Source organism: Nomia melanderi, chromosome 10 (genome assembly GCF_051020985.1).
Source record: "Nomia melanderi isolate GNS246 chromosome 10, iyNomMela1, whole genome shotgun sequence".
NCBI lineage: Eukaryota > Metazoa > Arthropoda > Insecta > Hymenoptera > Halictidae > Nomia > Nomia melanderi.
Window position 1 is genome coordinate 11323428 of NC_135008.1, and position 21387 is coordinate 11344814.

The window sequence follows — 21387 nt, forward strand, 5'->3', positions numbered from 1 at the left end:
TAACTAACTAGATCAACGTTTATATTTGAAATCGACGAGAACTGGATTCATTCTCGCATTACATTAACGTTGTAACACTTTATCTATCGACGGTTATTTAATGTCCTTCTAAAATCGATGATTAGCAGCGAAAAATGACCAAATAGACCCTTCAACGGCAATTCCAATTATAATCTCGAATCAACGAGTTTCCATTGAACGGCATGATGCAACGATTGTTTTAGAGTTACCACTTAACCCTTCTACAGGCCTCGATTTATCCGTACATTCGAATCATTATTTAGTAAAGATAGAAGTCACGTAGAACAGTAACAACTTCCTTACACCGTTCACGAATTTAAAGTATTCTTAACAAAATCAGAACACAAATCGAAAACATTATACGAATAAAACGATGTTGAAAAAATGAAAACCTGATTAAGCCAAAAAAGACTCGAAGAACGTAGCAGGGTTAAAGAAGAGTGATTAAGCTTCTTCCAAACATGGTACAGATATTAAGAACCCTATTAATAAGAATCTAGGAACCTCAAGAACAAATTGCACTTCTGAAATCCAGCTTCTACATATTCTACATGAATGTACATACATTACTCCACATAAATATCAAAAACACTCATTCCACCCTCTTACAGACTACCCAAAATCCGTAACAAAGTTATTAAACCGAACAGTAACGGACAATCTCCGGAGCCAATTAAAACCGGAACATGCACACAAATGAAGCGCAACAGGAAAGCGGTCATCATGTCCGCTGACGCGTAACATTTTGCGATATAAAATAAATTCGGGATAGCGGCGATGATCGTAAGGAGCAACCATGGCGGGACAGGTTCCAGTAATAAATCGCGGTCGCGCGAGGAAGCCGTGGCGTGCAATCAAGGGAACGACGCGGCCGCAATCCGGCACGCCTGCACGTACCGCGTGTACGCGAACGGAACGAGGACCCGCCGAAATTACAGCTATTATCGCGATAAAGGTGAGAACCCCGGTCGCTGTTTGCTTAACCCGATCGAGGATCGGCGGAGAGGTCGTGCGCGCGATCATTCTCCTGCGTTTAACATCCTCCGAGGATCGCGGACGTTAAAGAGGAAGAGATAGAAGCGGCCAGGTCAAAGGGTATAAAAAAAAAGGAAAACAGGGAAATAAGAACGCACGAAATCTGGCCGCTCACCCCAAAAATGGGCGTGGCTTGACGTTTAAACCACGAGTTAACGGGGCGTGTCCCAGCGAAACGGTAAGACTACGATTTACACTCTCACGTTTCACAGCTCCTCCATCTACCACTTACGATCCCCCTCGATCGACCCCCCCCCCCCTCTCTCTCTCTCTCTCTCTCTCTCTCTCTCTCTCTCTCTCCACAGAGTGAATTTATTGTTTCCACCCGTCGATATTAACGAATCGATCGGTGATCGTCGGACTTCACAAGCGTTCCCTCCGTACGGTCGCACGTGCACTGAACTTTGCTGCGTACGATTGTTTGTTTCCTTGTGCCACAGCGGGATGCAGTTTGGCTCGTTGCTTTATGCGCACAGGGATCGCCGGGTGAAATTTCGCGATATTAATCGCCCTTCGGCTTCGGCTATCTGCTTTCAGGGTGTTTTTAACCCCTTGACGTATTATTTTCTTTTGCCATTAAGCTCGTGTGAGTTTTTATTATTAATAGTTTGCAAGACACGTAAAGAAATGTTATATTTCATTGTAAGTAACAATTTACTTTGCAGATAGTAAATTAATAATAGGAAGTTAATTTAGAACAACGTTGATTTTTAATTAATTAATCTAGACATCTTTATCGCGAATCCCACTTGTCATTGTATGGTAAGGAGTAATCCTGTATGTACTTCGTAACGTTGAAGGGAAAAGTTTATTTTAGATTAAATCGAAAAATGATTGTATTAAGTTGTTTGGTGAAATTCTTTCGGTTGATTAACACGTTGTATTTTGCACGATTTCATAGAGCAAAATACTCAAAATGAACAAAATGTAGTATTAAATCATTCGATTGAATTGCATTACCATTATTGCACGTTTATTTACCTGAATGTCACCGCATTAGGTAGTATTATTTATAATATAGAAATATTTTCAAATAATCATTGTTTGATTGAGTGAACTATAGTAATTCGATTTGGTTGAGGATCACCAGTGACCCTGATTGCATTCAATGTATTAGAGATTTGGCATCATAACTTTTAAGTCGTACTATTATTTTATTGCAAATGTAATTAAATATTTCGGTTTCACATTAGTTTTCCTTTTGTAATCGTTTTCAAGCAATTTGGGAGGTCCGATCATCGGTGACCCATGGCATTCAACGTATGAATGTATATTAAACTCGATATATTTTGCTTTATACTATGTTACTGAATTATGAATTATCCATTCTTATGTATTACCTTCCTTTATAAAGTTTCTGGCAAACCTGTTACTTAGATAATAGTAATATTTTTATTACAATAGTAGATATTTCAAAATACTAGTGAAAGGTAGAGTGTTACGCTACAATAAAAGAAAATCACAGGGTAACGAGTCAAAACATTAAACTAAGGGTGAACAAGTAGAGAAGAAATCTTTTAAAAAATTGAAGGACAGGAAGAGAAATTTTAGAAAATTGTCGTTGAAATTTCAGAATCAATGAAAGATAGATGTTCAAATAAATTTTCAGTGAATATCGTGATATTTACAAGCAGGTCGCGACCGAGTCGAATGTACCGAAAGAATTAGCGACAAGTCGCTCGAAAGCTGTTCCTTATTTGAACATAAGTCTCTCATTAGAATTTGCTTCTGTGAAATACACTTGTACAGAGTAATATTCAAATCACAGGTATAAAACGATCTCCATAAACGTAATACCTGTTCTCTGCGCAGGCATGCGCGAGCATGAACCGTGCTAATCTGGTCCCGAGATTGCCATTAAACGTATTCAAGAATCTGTTCCATCGAATTCCGTTCGCGGCTAAATCATAGAGCGTTAACGTGTCCCGTGCGTACTCCACGCGGCGTTTCGCAAGAGCGCAACGATTGAATACCTTTGGATACATTTAAAGTACTTACAGACTGCTAACGTCACTCTTATCGTATATGTTAATTCATGGTAATTTTGCTGTGTGGCGGCATCGTAAGTGGAGTAATGGTTAATCAACAAAGCGTCACGCGAGTGTTTGTACTTCGTGAAACTTATATTCGTAAATAATCGCGGAAAACGTTCGTTTCGCTGGAAAATGAGTAAAAACCAAATTCTTACGACTTCAACTATGATACCCAGAGCACGATAAAATCGAAACTGAAACGCTTTTTCCTTCGGTAAAGTAAATTTTCATAATCTATAAGGCGATCGAAAGATTCTTAGGAAACAGTATCGAGATTTATAGGTATCACTTTTGAATACTTTGTTGTTAATCTGATTATGGAAAGATTCAAAGATGATTTGTGAATGGATAATTCGTATTCAAATAATTTTTTAGTGTCTTATATATAAAAATAAAATTTTGTGTTTCAGATTTGACTAAACTATATTGCTAAGGTATAAAAATACGAACTTCTTACTCGAAACGGAATCACTTAAACATTTCAATAATTCAAACCGGAACACTAACTGCCGAGTCACCGAGATTACGACAATGTAAAATATAGAAGTTGAATCAAAACGATGATGTCCCATTTATGTCCCAGTTCGTGTTTTCCTACAAATATTCGAAAATGTTTTATAACGCAATATAAAGAACGATGTTTTATGGGAAGGTGTAACAGAGCAGAGCAGAAGTTCGCCGAAATTTGAAAACCAGAGTCAACGAACGGACGTCCATCAAGCATTCGCGGCGTGAGCAGAATTTTTATTTCGTGCCCGTGCATACGAACGAATTTGTTCGGAGCTACTCAAATTTTATGAAACGTAATTTGCGATGCGTAAAGATTATGGCTCATTTACGATAAAACGGATAAGATGATAAGATTTATAGTTTTGCACATGGTATTATACACTTGGTAATCATTCTATACGGGACGCAAATATATTTAACAAATCGATGGCACGTTTTATGGTTCATCTTTAAGAGTATTATATTTGAAACTAAATAGAATTCGATACAGTTTATGGTTTTACATAGATGTTTAGAATAAAAATTTTAACTCATTTTTAAAATTAATATCTGAAACCGAATTCTCTACTATCGTGATTTCCGACTTGAAATCGAATCTCTTGATTTGTGATTTGAAATTTCAAATTAAATTTTTGTAATTCGAGTTTCTCAATTTCAAATCGAACCTTTCTATTTGAATTTTTCGATTTGACATCGGATCTGTTAATTTAAATACTTTACAATTTGAAATCAAATCTTTTAATTCGAGATTTCCAATTTAAAATCGGATCATCCAATTCGAGATTTTCAACTTGAAATAGAATCTTTTGAGTTTACCGATTTAAAAACGAATTCTCCAGTCTCCATCAAAATCGTGCAAGGAGCAACGAAAAAAATAACAATAGCGGATACTCACCAGAACAATTGCCGCACGAATTTCGGTAGATATCATTCGTTGAGAATCTCGCCACGGAGTAGCACAGACGTTATCCTTAACACAGGCACGACGAACTCGAACTCCTCGACTTCCTCGCCCCTTTATCAACTCTTCACTGAACAATTCGCACCATTAATACACGGCAATCGATGCGATCCCGGTAGGCACAAGGTCGTTGGTTCGTCGATAGCAGGCGGTGCTCGCCGGGACGCCAGTCGATTTCGTAATACCCGAACAGCCTCGGTCGATTGACAGCCGCACAGGCCTCACGATCCTCAAAATCCCAACTAATTGCACTCTCGACACGTGTCTGTTCACTTTCGAGATCTAGGTAAACGAGGACCCCGCGCTGAAACGCCAGCTAACGGTACCCGATGTTTCCTATTTTCACTGACGTCCGCGCGACAGTGTCGCACGAGCGTTCCCCCAACAATCAGCAGGAAGGATAAGTCCCCAACAATATTTCTAAACGTGTCCCGCTTCACAATGCGTCCGGAGTGCTTCAACCGAGCACAGAAAATTTCCAAACAGTCCCACCTCTATTATCTCAACTTCTGCACCCAATATTCCCACAAGAACTCAAACTACCTCTTCAACCAGATCGATCTTCCCCTTCAACATCTTCGATCCTCTAATCGTTCAGAGCTCATCACTCATCCTTCCCCCAAGTATCATCCAACGGCAACAAACTCCTTAATCCCTTAACGCAATGCAATCAAACGTGTTCAGCATCTGCAGCTGCGAAACTTCATTTAGTCCAGTTGCCCAGAAACAACCGAACATTTCGAGAAACTCTGGTCCGAAGCTCTCGCGTCGGGGCACGAGTCGATCACGAAACGGCGTTCCCCGAAAACCTGCAGCGTGCGGGAAGGAAACGACGGTGGGACTCGCGAACAAACCCCAGTCACACATGCGTGCACCTTGCTCGCCTGCGGAACGATTCTCGCGGATGTGTCACGTAGATGAAGAACGCGCGTGTCCCGCGGTGGACGTCGAACGAATTTCACGAATGAACGCCGCCTGGAGCGATCTACCGGGATCGTTCCTTTAACAACGCGTGGAAGACAGGGCGAGACAAGCAGCGAACGCCGGGGAAAGGGGAATAAGAAAGCGCGCCGCAGCAAAGCGTGGAAAGAATATGAAGAGCGAGGGGGGCGGGCGTATCGACGGACGCCGGGCTATCCGTAAGCGTGAACGTGCGACCGGTGCCCGCTTCTCAGTGGCCATTGCTCCGCGGAGGCGCGAGACGCATAATTTGTGCGCATTACTGCCAAGATATATACATATATATATATATTGAGGAGGTGGGAGGGGGTACGTTAACTACGTGCGCGCGTTGTTGCTTCCTTCCGATCCTAGCTCCTGCTCATTTCCACCCCGAGCAGCACCACCCTTTGTACCGGAATTCGCCGTGAAAGCTGGCACGCGGAGGATCTTCTGTAATTTTCTCTCCGGGGTCGATCGCAATCTCGGATCTCGGCCGTTATCTGTCCGCCGCGCCGAGAACGCCGCGCGCTGATAATAACGATTGTTTTATACGTCTGAGCCGGCGACCGGACGGCTCATTCGCGCGACGCGGGGGGATGATCGATCGATCAGATTACGGAACGGTCTCTCCGAACGTTGTCATCCGCAATGTTCAGATTCCCTGGGTTCTCTCGGGAATTCTCTTGGGAATTCTCTCCCTTCTACCGAAAAAACTGAAGCCCCCTGTTTCTCTTTTCCGATTTTCGATTGAAATTTCGCTATGGATTTCTCTGAAGTCTAATGTGATTTATTGCGACTCTTCTTCGTGAAAATGGGTGTGCCTTTGCGGAGACGTGTCCGGATTAAGAGGATTTCGATGTTGTATGTGTATCTTCGTGAACGATAGAATAATCGGTCTTCTCTGTTATGTAACGCGTCAAGCGTTTCGGTCACCCGGATTTAATTGCGCGATACGTTACACCTTCGCGTCGGAAAATAGGAGTCGCGGCCTGGCGCCGGTGCTGTCGATCCTTTTCACTTCCTTCTACGTGGAACCGACGGTTGTAATTTGCAATGAATGTCGCACGCCCGTTTCACGTAACCATTCCAGACAATTTTCTCGTTACTGGCCGCTGCGATACGCGGTCTCTGTTAGCGGAACGCCTGTAAGAATGGACGGCTACGATTCCGTCTTTCCGAGCGGCTACCTCTCGCACGTGGAAAAATTTCCAATTTCCGATCGTCCAAGGCGACACGTGTCCGAGATAACGAGAAACTCGTGAAAAGATGAGAAAAAAACGTGAAACGAATCGGTCAAACGGCGCGGTTCTCTTCGAACCGTTCACACAACAGAAGGAATTACGTTTATCGGATCGATACAGATCGCGATACACATGCCTCGATAACGGTGTTTATCTCGTTTATCTTCTGGAACTCGGTTCAGCAACGTTAAAGTTCATCGACGGGGAGCTCCCGTAAAGTTCACAGTCGGCGGAAAGGAAAAAAACTGTGTCACAGACCGCACTGATCCTTTGATTTTCATCGTTCACTGGATGAGATCCGATCGGACCGTGTTGCGTCTTCGAAATTCAAGCTTCGTGAACGTGCAACACTGAACATCTCCTCGAGGCTTCCTCACTAGACGTTCGGACGCTGAATTTTTCGACGAAACAGTCGCTGGGATGAGTGGATTGCACAAAGGTTCGCGAAAAAATCGAGGACCGATTGTTTCGGCGGTTATCGGCCGGCACGGATCGAGACGCGCGACGTCAGCGACGCGGATGATCGTCAGGAACGAACGAAACGGATCGTGCGTATCGTCCCCGCTAGGCCGGGGCCGGCGCTCGCGCGGAAATCAAGAGTAACACTGACTCGGCCGTCGAGTTGTGGAGCGATAGGTGGACCGCACGTACGAGTTGGTCCTCCCGCATGCGAACCGCTGCCGCGGCAAGTTCGGGGTGCGTGTGCGGTAGTGACGCGTGCCACCGTTGTCGCCGCGAGATCGCAACTCGAGAATGCAAGGATAACGAAACTGGCAACTGGTATTCAGCGTATTCGACTCGTGTCCCGATGAATACCTCCCCAATATCTTTAGTCACCCTCTGGGAAAGTCCCTGGGATCGACTATGTTCTGACACTCTGTGGCGCGAAAATTTCGTTCCGCCTGACGCAGCTTCACAGACGTTGCTGTCACAGATAAATCTTTCTCTCGTGCGGCTCGAGGACCCTTGGCAACCAAACAAAATAACGATCTTTACTAACGTATCGACGAAGAACAGTAGCAGCGAAGCGTCAGAGACTCTTCCGCGAGTAGTGTCCTTTATCTTCCCGGTGACGCTCGCGTCGAGGAGCACGGCGATCGTTCCCGCGTACGGATCCCCCGATCGTTGATCAACGACCGCGCGTCTCCGTTTATCGTTCCGTTCTCTTCGAGGTGCTAGCGCGGGATTTACGATCGCTTCGAGGTTTCGCGCAGGGTCGGTTGTCAGTTTTGGAGTAGTGTCGACGAGGATGTCGAGGCGACGCATGGCCATACGGAACACCGTGGGGGCCGAAGATCGCCGCGGACTGCTCCGGCCGAGAGCGACAAGGCTTCTCCGCAACGGCGGAACCGTGTGTGCCGGTGCCGGTGCTGGTGCTGGTGCTGGTGCTGGTGCTGCTGCCGGCGGCTGCTTCTCGGTGCGAACGCCGTTGCTGCCGTGCTGCTGCCTCCACACCACCACGCAGAACCCTAATTCCTGCGTAACGCACGCCCCCACTCTCCCTCGAACGTCCCCCACCAGCACACTTCTACCCGACATCCCCAATACACGGAGATCCGTCACGCGATCCTTGAATTTTAGAAAAGTTCGTTTGGACCTCCTTCCTTTTCGGAGTATCTCCCTTCGTGGCGTGTTCCGTTACCTACCGGTAATACAGTTTTTATTTGGAACAACGATGCTGGTTACCATCATGGCGACGGCAAGAAGCCGTGATGCTAATGGCAGCCATCGCTATCATCGTGTTTGGATTTTACTGTGAATTAAACGAGCACGCGAGAACTTAGCTAGTTTAGACGCGGCTGTCGCGAAGATTTATATTTTCTCACTGCCACAGATTTTATTCGGTGCACTGATTTTATATGGTTCCCGTCATGGTTTGGTTACACTCTAATGAGATGTGAATTTGTTGTTCGCAAAGACGGCGGAGTTCGCGCATGGAATTTTTGTTTCCATACGTTCGTTGAAAGGAACTGTTCTCCGATCGAGCGTTACGTGTCCCTCGCACGGAACCAGAGTTCGACGGGTTCTGTTCGAGATCCACCTGGAATGATGCATAACGCGGGGTCCATGCATAAAACATCCCCACTTCTCGGTGCGAAGCGACGTCAGACCAATCTCCGGCCACGCGAACAGGCTTAAACTACTTATTTCTTCGCAAGCCGCTTATCTCAATCTTGGAACCGATCGCGGGGTTCGATGCACCGGCCACGGAGATACTGGTCGCCCGACAGAGAGCGCCGCTCTAAAAATAAACGGGAAAAATTTTATCGTAGAGTCACGCGAATTACAGGATTCCTCCGGATTACGGCGGAATTATCCGTGACTTCGTTTCCACGACGATCGTCCCCCTTTAAGGGGCTGACCCGTTTTACGCGACCAGTTTTTTTTAGAGACTTCAACTTCAACGAAGTTTTTAGGTTAAACAGAACTTCACCGATTCTAAAAACGACTCAACTATTCTTTTTTTAATCGGAGGCTTATCGTCGCAATGACTGCTAGGTTATTAATAACTGTAGGTAGTAAGTCGCTCTGGTTAGTTTCCTATAGAGATTTGTTGCTTAAAATAATGCTGACTTTTTTGACAGAATTAGAATGCCTGACTTGGTTTCGGCTTGTTTCAATTTTTCCGCAAAATAGCATCAGCTGTTCGACAGTTAAGGGGACGACTATTTTATTTGAATACGAGACAATTCTTTGTAGGAAACATTAACGATCGAAACCTCGATTTATCGGGCCCTTAACTACCGATACTCTCATCGAAACCTGTATTCATCATCTTTATCCTCCGAGTATCACCCTGTCGTTGTCACCGAAATTTGTATTTATCACCGTAATTCATTACGCGACAACTATAATGCGCGCAATTAAGAGGGAGACGTGATTAATTTTTGCAAATCGCGGGTGTCCGAGTGACACCCGGTCGTTGGGCGAGCGGAGAGATTTAACGACGGACGGACGTCGGTGCAGGGATCGGACAGTAAAGAGTAACAAAATGAGCCATAAAATATGACGAACCTCCGAGGCCTCTCTACCACCTTTATGCACGGCGCAATTCATCTCAGCGAGTATTATAGGGTCCTTATCTCATCTTTCGAACCCGTTTAAGACCCGTTTCGGCACCTGAGTTCTCCCGATTGCATCCGCTTCAATTATCCGCGGTCTTGTTCCGAGAATGGCTGCGCATCCACCTTAGAATTTACGCTACCTGTAAATTTCATTCTTTCACGGTAAACCGCGCCGCGGAGGTTCGGGCCGCGGAACTGGGTAGAAACCGTGTTATCTCGCGGAAGATTTAACACCGATATAAAGCGAGAAATGAGACACTTTCAGCCGGCACTTACATCAGGATTAGACTTCGGTCAGAGTAGTTCTTCCGATCCGGCCAATCTTTCCAGATAAAGCTCTTAAAGATTGATCCAGCTGGATTTATGGCGTAAGATTATGATTTTTCCTGCGTTTAAGTACCATTCTGTAACGACGTCCAGTTACTGCATCAATGTTGTTACACGTAATGCACCGCCGACCTACGCTTTTTAAGTCGAGAAAAATCCTAGGCGTGAAATGAGCGTTCTAGTTGTAGCTTCAACTTGTCAGACTTCAGATTTATGGTTGGATAAGTTCCGTATTTTTCTTGGGTATATCGGAGACACGTGTATGTGATTTTTGGTGAGATTTATACACTTATTCAAGATTAATGGATCGTTCTTTCTTCGTTATGAATAACGAAGTAGTAACTGCTGAAGTGAAACTTATGAGATATTATAGTAAGTTGGAATGAATGCCTCCTAGAGACATCAATTGGAATATTTAGGGACATACAGACGGACCCGATGAAAATATTAATACTAGAAGATTTCTGACGTTTTTTGGATTTCCAACGGTTTGTGTGATTCAGAGACAAATTAATTCATTAAATTAGAATGAATCGATTAAAAATTTGGTAAATTTAGAAACAAAAATTACAAGCTTAAAAATTGTCGACGACCTGAAGAGTTGCCAGAAATATTAATAAACATGTGGAACAATATTGTAAGAAATGACTGTAATAAAATATGAATCTGATTAAACTTCGCTACAGATATTCCCGATATCCTAATAAATTGCTATTTGTCTTGTGTCTATTCTTATTTCGAAGTATCATTAACCTCCTGACTCTCCGTATCATAAATATTACGTACCTTTTGCTACAAATACCTAACACATTGAAATTTAATATCTTCCAAGAGAATTCCTTTTAATTATTTTTCTGATCGTTATTTCGTTACGAATAACGATTTCCAACATCTTTTTCGTGCAAAATTCGTAGTGACAATTTCAAATGTAATTTATCAAACATAAATATTACTCAATTAGTTTGAATTGAAATTAGATGTTATTCTTCTGTTATCAATCATTATACTTCGGAGTAAACGTGGCTTTAGAACATGCCTCTCAAATTCTTCTCTCCTTTTCAATGAACTATTAATGAGAATGTAGTTGAATCGATCGTAATTGAGAAAGAAATTGCAGGACAAGAGGTTAAGGATGTTTCCCGACGAAGATCGCCTGCAATAATTGACTACAACCTTGATAGACCATCGGCGAACACTGCTACGATGAGAATGCGCTATTCCCGGTTCGCGAATGGCCACGATAAAGAAGGAAGTTACAAGCGTGCAGATCGATGGGCTATCTGAAAGTCAGATCGGCCGGCGGCCGATCCCGATGAAAGTGTACGTAAACATAGCGGCGTGCAACGAGCATCGCAAGATAATCGGGTCGAAGTGAAACGATACGGCTTATAAATAAATGGTGCCATTGTTCGAGGCAATTATTGAACTCATTTTACATTTGCACGCGATCGCCTGACGCCGCAGTGTCGGTTCGCGATACATTGACACCGCGCTTGATATGCATGGAGTCATTCGTTAGTAATCTAATCGATTCACCTGACAAAGAATAAAGAAAAAAAAACAAGTAATTTGGGTACTTACACACTGTAAGGACTATCTTTGTTTTTAAGAAATAAAATATTAACACGTTGAATGTCATGGGGGTCACCGGTGACCCCCAACCAAATCAAATTACTATAGCTCACTCAATTAAATGATGACTATTTGAAAACATTTCTATATTATAAATAATGTTACCTAATATGGTAACATACAGCTAAATCAACGTGCAATAATACTAATGCAATTCAATCAAATGATTTAGTATTATATTTTCTCCATTTTGTATATTTTACTCTATGAAATCGTGCGGCATTCGACATGTTAATAATAACAGTAATGATAATGATGATATTAATAATAAGAATAAGGTAGATAAAGTGTTAAACGTGTGAGGCTTTATGAAACTATCGAACAACTGAATGACAGCGGATTCCTGAAACTTTTGCAGCAATCTATTGTAACAGAGACTCGCGTAAAACGAGTGCCGCGTAAACGGAGAGGCATGTGTATTTAGACAGAAATGACATGTTACATGCGAATCAAGCGGTATTCCGTGATTGCGGGCGTAAAATCAACGTTCTTACAATGCGTCCCGTAATGAAGGACATGCGTTTCGCGGCCGCCAGGATTGGAAATCCATTATAAATTCGATGCACGAAACCGTCGGCACGCTTCGCACCTCAATCACTGTAAGTCGATAATAATCTGGTGATTCCGCACGCAAACGCGATATCAAACTTATATCTCGAACGTGCGTGAGCTACTAAACACACGAAACTTATTGGCGGCGCGTCTGTTAATATTCCCCGGCAAAGTGTAATTACACGCGCTGGTTGCTCGAAATTGCTCGTATCGATATCACACCGGTAGATCTATGGAAATCTAGTCGATGAGAATATTGTATTCATACGTGATCGTTCGTAAAGAACATTAAGCCAATGAATACCAAATGTTCTGTGAAATATGTTATTATCAATTTTCCTTCGATATTGTATACTGTATTCTATAAATGCTACACGCTTGACAAATTGAATGTATAAATATTCCGTTGTTTTTCAAACACTTTATAAATCGCTTTATTAATCGTACACATGTAGGTGTGTGTGTAGATACGTTGTGCAGATACTGTGTCTGTCAGAGTGCTTTCATAAGCTTCTTTTATTTCATATTTGTTACACGCGTTACTGAGATATTCATTTCTGTATTAACAAAATGCGAACCAATTCATTTAATTTACCGACATTGTAATCCTTGTACATTCTTCTAATTATTATTTAAATTATTATGCACTCCAGAAGCGATTCTCAGTCGCCACTTCACTCGATATATCAGAATTATAAAGTCTTATACACAATATTAAGCTTTGTATAGAGCATCGATGTGCGACGTATCGAAACAAAATAACTTAGTTTACGTACGCTTTCTCATTGATTTCAAGACACATTGTCTGTATCTCATCGGAAAATGTTGAATACGGTCAACCCTAGTATAACACGGTTTCTTTAAAATCTACGTTTCAGCCATTCTTAATTGCAGTATTTTATGTCATTGACTAACATTCTGTACAATTAAGGAGATACACACTGAAGTTGTACTGTAGTCTGTATCGTAATTATAATAGAAATTCAACCTTGTCACCATTAAAATCCATATTCGAATAATCATCACGGTTTAAACAACACGGAACCAATTATTCATGTTGTTCGAATGTTGATAGTATTTCTAGTAAAAAATCTTTCGAGTGCAAAGCGTTAATCGAGTGCAAAGCGGATTTGAAAAATCTAAATGTCACTTACCTTTTTAAAAATATAAATCAAATGTTACCTTTCTATTAACAATCGTTAACCTTTGAAGTAAACATGGACATAGAATAAACATACAAAATTTATTTTTTCCTAATCAATTACTAACAATAAAATAGTTGTACCGATCATAGTTATGAAGTAGGGCAAGGGATTAAACCTGTTATTTTTATCTATCTTATAAACCCATAGAATAAAATGCTTTACAGAAATTTTTTTTTATTTCAATCAAATTCTAATTAAATTTCTTCTTATCTTATTCAAGTTTATTGTTTAAATGAGACTAGCACAAGAATCACCACCCAGTATGCTGGTACATGTGCCTTCGGCAGTAATTCCGCGCCAAAACGACAAGTAATTCAAGTACTCTGGTAGTTAAAGGCAGGCCTTTAACGCACGACGAAACGCGCGATTGATCGAGCGACGATATTAATTATTGCCGACCGGAGCTAAGAAATATGTGAACGCGTTCGCGGTGTAAATTAACGCGTCGGGGTCGCCGCAAAACACGATGTGCCGCGCCTCCCACTGCTGTGTAGGCCGCAAATTAAAATCAGAGATGATCACCTTTCGATGGACGGTTTCGCTTACATCGCGACTGTCGATCGCTCTCGGCGAGAAAGAAATATATGCAAATATCATAATCGCGGTTACCTGATCTCATCTACAGATAAAAAGCAACTGTATCGATTTCCTTGAATACATTTTCATTTGAAACCTGTATTAATGTACTGTTCTGTTCATTCTACAAAATTTCACGGAGAAATAAGTGTCTTAAACAATGAATGATTTACTGCTTCGCGCTTGTCTAATAAAATTTTCTTTTTCTTGCGTCTGCTGAATGCCTCATGAATCATAACGCAATTGACCGACAAGTAACCATAACAATCGTTCAATATTTATAGTTTATTTTAAAGTATTTGGGGGACTGATTATAACGACAGACCCTAGATAAGTTACTTTCCTTGAAGTATTCGTTTAAATGGATGAAACGAATATGAAATAATTACTTTAAACACATTTCCAGGATACACTGTATCTTGAATTATGGGACAATATTCAAGTTACTGGAAAATTAAAATCTCAAACTTATGCTTTTCTGTCCGTAAAAATAAGCCAACTCATAGACTAACACCTTCTTTTCTATATCATAGATTCGTAGCGAAAATTTCGAATAAGATTTAATAAGTATAAGTATCACCCAATTCTTTCAAGTCCATACTAAATGTTATTTATCTGTTATCGATTGTAGTTCTTCAGAATAAACGTAAACTTCTAATGAATTTCAATGAATTATTATCGATTAACAATAAAGTAATTTTGTCGAAAAAATTAATTTGAGAAAATACGTAATATTCCTGAGGGTGCTTACTCCGAAGTCTCCAGTCACGACGATTTCCTCTGTTCCCACTGAAAACGATGGTGAGAGACAAGACTAATTCGCGAAACGGTGTCGGAGGCATTCTAGTGCCCTGGCTCCAAGGAAGAGTCACGCCCTCCTTGTTACCCAGGGCTTCTCCCCTTTTTGCGATAATATCTCGACAAATACCGACCCGGGGAACCCTTTAGCTTCGACCAGGCTGCCGCCTGCACGCGTAATGCCCTAAAATTAAACAGCCCACGGCGCCAGGAGCGATCGAATCAGACTTTACAAAAAGTATTCATTTCACGTTTCCTTTTTTGGAACTCAGCGTTGACACTTGGCAATAAGCCTCGATCTTCAAGAGAAATAGAGCATGATGAATAATAAATAATAGGAATAAGACTATACGATAATTATGGTTCAGCTTTTTAAGGACGAAAGTCATTTTGCCGATATCAAACTTTCATGTCCAGAATACAAACAAATAATTTAATTATTCGAATAATAAGAAATTAGTGCATAGCTTTCTTTTTTTCTTGCTTTTAGAAGTTCAGTATACATTTCCAATTCCTTTACTGAAGATTTCGAAATCCTTTGCCGCACCCCTGATTTCACCTGTTTAATATTTTATTTAGCAGATTCGAATAATATCGCGACTGTAATGATCGTCATCGAACGAAATGGTGGTTGCTAATGCGCTAATACCCGGTCTTTCAACGTTAAACTGCGGGAGAGATATTTTTCCAGCATGTAATGTGTTAAGATCAAGTAAATGCATGAATGGCGACATTTTCTTGTATTACAATCACTTGGATAGATCTTGCTGTTCAACAACAAATGCGACGCCAGGTTTACGGTGTCACGCACTTTCTGACGATCTGTTCTCCTGCCACAAGCCGATGCGCAACTCGTTTCGCCTGTCGGTTTCAATAGCGGTGCATCTAAAACGTGTCGGATGAAAATAGATACGGCAATGTAGACGAGACATTTTGCGCTCTCCTGTCTGACCGTGACGACGAATTCCGTTTTGCTGTTCCGAGTAGAGTATCGTTCACTATGGAATGCGAATTCCACCTGACTTTCGAAATGATCAGCGGCAGACTGATATAAAACCGACACCCCAATTAACACATGTTAAATTGGTAACGTAGTCTTACGACATTTTTTATTTTTCTTGAAAGAATCTTGGTAACGATATCATACGACATTTTTTATATTTTTTTTAGAAGTATCTTGGTAATGTAATCCTACGAGATTTTTAATTTTTTTTTTTAAAGAATCTTGGTAACTTATTTAGAAATTTTGTATTTTTTACAAGAATGCCAGTCTCTTAACACGCTGACTGCCATTGAGATCACTGACGCAACGTGACGACCAGCGCACTACATATGAGGTATTTGCCTCCCAAACTTGGTAAAAACATTTTCCGTACAAAATCGTGTGTATAAGGTTTCTTTAGTAGAATTTGGTATTGCTTTCAGTATCGTTGTAAAAAGCAAAGTCTACTCTTTAATATAGAACAAAAATTTAACAGGCATATACCCTATAGTGCGGCGATTCCGAATTGCTTGAAAACGATTATAACATATTAAGATGACCGATGTCGAATAAAAATATTTAATATCGTAAATAACTAAAAGGTAGTATAACATAAGAATTAAAGTACTAAATAATTAATCATCGTTTCCATTTAATTTTGTTACCAAAGTATACGCGATGTTTTGCTTAAGATTCTCGTGGCTGTTAAAGTATTAATGATGAATTTTTTGAAAGTGTTAAATATTTTCTTAAGAACTATGTCTCATAAAAATTTCATCAAAAGCGACGTGTGCTGGTTGGAAAAGTTCCCTTGTAAGCATTGACAACACAGTTCTACCATATATTTTTTTTATACTTGCATACATTTTAATAGCAAACACTTGCGGCGTTCAGCTATACACTTTGGAAAATGATATGAGAATGTGTTAACTGTACTTCTAGTTGAATACTCGATCTCACTTTCATACAATGTATGTCAACATTGTAAAGCCTCCGTTTTACGATGAGTTTCTCAACACTCGACTCCTTCAAAATTAGTCCGCGAAAAATGTAAATCTCTCGAAACGAATGGTCTAGTACCGAACGAAATAGATACTCGTTTCACCGATGTTTCCAGTCCACTTGAACCAGAGTTTAGTATGTTCGGTGAGTTTAGTATATCGTTACTAAATTGCACCAGCGCCGGCAACACGTAACTCATCGGGTCGTTATTTTCGCTAAATAAGTGAAAGTTTATTTCGATCGTATATTTTACAATTACCGGTTACCCAGTCGCGTAAGCTGGGGAACGACGAGCCGAGGTGCAATAATTAATTAGTCAACTGATGTATGTTGATTACGAGTAAACCCTGAGCGTTTCGCCGGCAGATTTACATGCACGGAGAAGGCAAACTTCCAACGCGGTTGGTGTAGAAAATCTTCGCGGTTCATGGACACCCATTTAATGGCACGTTAGCGGGAACGGTGACAGACTATTAGCCGAGCCGTCTGCCATTAGGTTGTCACGCATGAGCAGACGCATTTTTTTAGTAACACTTCATGTTGCACGAACCTTATTGGGTTCGGTCCAAACACGGTTAATAAAAAGAAATCGTGGATCATTATTAGAAGTAACTTTTCCAGTTCAATTTTAGAAAACCATTCTCAGCTGCTATCTTTTGAAAAGCTTTTCTATTCGTTTTAGTTAGTAACGCATAAGAAGTTATGTCAAATTGAAACTCAAATTTCTTGATTTCACTCAAGACATTTGTATTTCAACATTTAAACAACATTTTGGGAAAATATTTCCATGAAGTTTCATTCTACATTTAATTATAAACAGATGTACAGCTTTCTTCTGTTGAAGGAGCTACTTTTTACAAAATAATGCTTTAAGTTCGAAAAGTCTTCTCCTTTCGCGAGGACCACTTTTCAAATCCATAAAATTTAACACCTTACACCATGATAGGTGACTCGCAATTTCCATTTGTTTTGGAACACTGAAACTATGAAGTTTGGTATTTGATATTAAACCGTGTATAATGCATCGGTATGTAAAGTATTGAAAGAATGTCGTCTATATTTTATCGGAAAATATCGAATATTCCTAGTGAAAACCCTCCCAGAACAATGGGTTAAATTTTCCGACACGACCGCTTTAAAAAACTTAAGTGCCTATACGCATTTCCACTGAAAGTTCACGCAGCTGTTTCCGCGAACAGTTGTCAACGCAAGACGAATGCACCAATCAATGAAATCCACCGTTCCGAGCTGAGCAGCCTAATAGCCTATCATTGAACCGACTGAAAATTTACACCTAAGGCCTTTCAGATAACATCGCCGACGCACTGTCGTCGCCTCGATACCTGAATGCAACCGTTTCTTCCTTTCCCGTGGGACTGCCGCCGATAGAAAGGTTTTCGGCTTCGAATTTATAGCGCGAACCTCCTCCATTCTTATGTCGCGCGAGGAAAGCCCGATAGTGAAAGAAATTAACAGTGGCGAAGCTTAGAGGGCCGACGAGAACAGGCAACTTCTTAGGCAACTCGGCCGTGGAAAGTAAATAGTAATAAAATGTTTAGATCAACCGGGACCAGCTGGGAATAATTGGGTTTGTTTGCTTGTCCGTAGACCTCTGCATAGCTGCTTTCTCCTCGGTAAAATTTGTTCTACGGCTCGCATCGATTTGTCACCGGTTTTTATTTGATCACGTTGTCTGACTGTGTTCGAAAGCCGGTTACATGATTCGTCTCTCTTTTCATACGGTCGGAATGCGAACGAGAATGAAAACGAGGATAAGAACGAGAACATAAACGAGAATAAAAACGAGAATAAAAACGAGAATAAAAACGAGAATAAAAACGAGAATAAAAACGAGAATATCGACGAATTAGATTCATGAAGTCGACCGGTCAATACCTTACCATAAAATCCTATGAAAGACGCGGATTAGATAACTCTTAAACAGCTCGGTCACTCACAGGAAAAAGAAAATCCTCCGAAGAAAGTGAAAATAATATTTCCCTAGTGTCAATGGTATAAGAGAACGCTTAATAACGCCGCCTGTAACATTTTAGTGACGCAATAAACGTTTCCAGTGGCGTATGTAATAACGGTCGAGAACAGTGCAACGTTCGTAAAACGAGGATGAAAGTTTTGCGGGAACATCGAAATAATCTTAACGACAAAGACGATCGCCACGATGACAATGTCCTGCCCACGGTTCCACTTGGGGCTTCAATTTCCGACGAAACCGCAACGCAATCATCCGCTAATTTATGCGAACCTGCCGTGTGAACCGTGAACGCCGGCCGTGCCAGCCGTCGAAGGCCGATAATCCTTTTGGTTTAATAGCTATTAGAAGGCTCGAGCGATAAAATCGCTCATCGTCGCGCGAAAACAACGTTCGACAAAAGACATACCATCTCGTCGGCGTCCAGCCAAAAGCGAACGAGAAGAAGACGTTCCGTTCTGATTGGGCGCCGTAATTCACATTATGCGCGTTTCGAGAGGACCCTCGACTCAAACCGGAGAGAGGTAGCCGCTGCACAACGATACAGATTTTTATGGGGGGCGTAAATCTCGCGACCGGCGCAAGAAGCGACCAGGAATCGTGAAAGGCGCGGCCAATCCCTTAATGATTCTGATTTATCGCCGACGGTTTGTTCCGGTAACTCATTATCCCCGCAATATACACACTCACGAACCCCCTAGGAGACTCCACGCGGGACGCTGCGGCCAGTAAATATCGGGGAGCATCGACTCTTGTCCTTAACACGTCAAACGATCGTATTTCACAGCTTCTTATTTGCCGACTTCTATATTCTTTGATATGCCTGTTCGCAGGTTCGAATCCGAAACGGTACCTTTGGTAGTCTATCTTCGAATTAGGAAACAGTAATATCTATACGGCTATCTTTCTAGGGTTCTCGAATTGTAGGATTCTGTTGTGGGAATTGAGAGGATGTTGGGATCATTTTTTCTTCTGTTACTGTTGTGTCCTTTTTCATTGAAACTTGACTTTATTGAATGCGACAACATAATTTTAATAGTTGACTTTATGCAAGTGTTTTTTTTTTTTGTTGTAATTGTCGATACATTCGAAGATGAACGAAATCGCGCATTCGAGTAGCTTTAAGGTTTCTCGTATGAATATCTGAGCAATCAACGAGAAATTTACTACACACGTTCATTTCACAAAAGCAGACAATTTATCTTGCATCTTTCATTTATCATTCGAAACCCTATATCCATAGTTCGTTACGTGCATCCAAGAAAGTAAATATTAATCGATTTCAATTGAAAAGCAGCAAGGAACAATTCGACGTAAAATAATCCTGCCTGCTGAAATCGGCCTCAAAGCTCGGCTCGAAAGAAACATTTCGCTGTGCCGGACACATAGACGGGTTCTCGAAACGTTATTAAAGTGCATAGGAGAAACACGCGGCGGGTGTTTTCGAGGGACAGTAAAACCTCTCGGCGGCGGCGAGATTCATGCATCTCATTTGGGCGGCGCGCGCTCGTGCCAATAAAAACCGCGCGAAAAAGTGTGCGCCGATGCGGCAAGAATGTCCACATACTGCAACGCGTTACGCATAATTCCAGTGCGGACGAGCATTCGCGGTTTGAATGAAAATCGAGACGCCATGGTGCCTCCACTACGCGTGTATCTCTGTATGTACGAGTGTCCCGTGGAATATGGACGTTGCGCCAGGATATACCGGCAGGATAACGAGAAAACTTTACGACTTAGAAATACCGACACTTTATGCCCCGCGAAAAACTTTTTTTTTCTTTCCCGTCGTCCCGTCCCCGCTCCGTTCTGCCACCTTTTATTACGAACATGCTCGCGATCAGCTTCACGGAAATATGTACAACCGAGGGCTTTAAAAATAAATAGACAAGACACCGAGCACTGTTTGTCATAAAATATTTGCCGTCCGGTGTCGACTCGGAAAAGCTGAACAAAATTTCAACTGCGAGCCGATCGCTTTATTGGAACGGTGAAACCGACGCTTCGCAGCCGCGTTATCACGCGCGTGTTACAAATTCTCAAATTTATTCGCGGCCCGCGGACTTTTTTGTACCTTTAAGTTACGCGCAGGCGTGAGTAATGTTACGCACAGAATTTAGACGGCTTGCGAAAGCGTTGATCCGTGTGGCCGAGTTGTTTGAGGTTGGGTATTGAGCTTAATCACTTCAGAGCCGAATTCTTTTTGAGAACAGACACAGATGACTCTAGTCTTCGTTTGGTTACAGTTTATTTTGTTAAAACTGATACGAATTAAACAATATAAAGACGGACGGAGGTATTTATGAAAAACATACGAAGAAAAAATAAGTGTCCGTTCGATGGACATTAATGTTAGACTAAAACCAAATGTACACGTATGTGCCAGTATTCTTGAAGAATTTAAGGGCGTTTTCTAAACGTTCGTTTGAGGAAACGAGTTTCGAAAATCATTTAAACCTCTTGCGCTGAGAATTAATTCAGAGATTTGACTAAGTTTTGCGCGAAGAATTTCGTT

At 41.6% G+C, this 21387-nt stretch overlaps 1 protein-coding gene across 4 annotated transcripts in view; it reads right to left on the reverse strand.

The window, feature by feature from the left end:
* The window catches only part of LOC116429661 (uncharacterized), a 155860-nt gene that overhangs the window by 121589 nt on the left and 12884 nt on the right, over positions 1-21387 (reverse strand). For 2 of the 4 annotated variants that reach the window (XM_031982835.2, XM_031982837.2), the window contains exon 1: positions 4495-5178. The exons of the other annotated variants lie outside the window; for them this stretch is intronic. In XM_031982835.2, the coding sequence (XP_031838695.1) occupies positions 4495-4530 (36 nt within the window). In that variant the 5' untranslated portion in view covers positions 4531-5178. Of the gene's footprint in view, positions 1-4494; positions 5179-21387 lie in introns of those variants that run through there. 4 annotated transcript variants of the gene reach the window in all.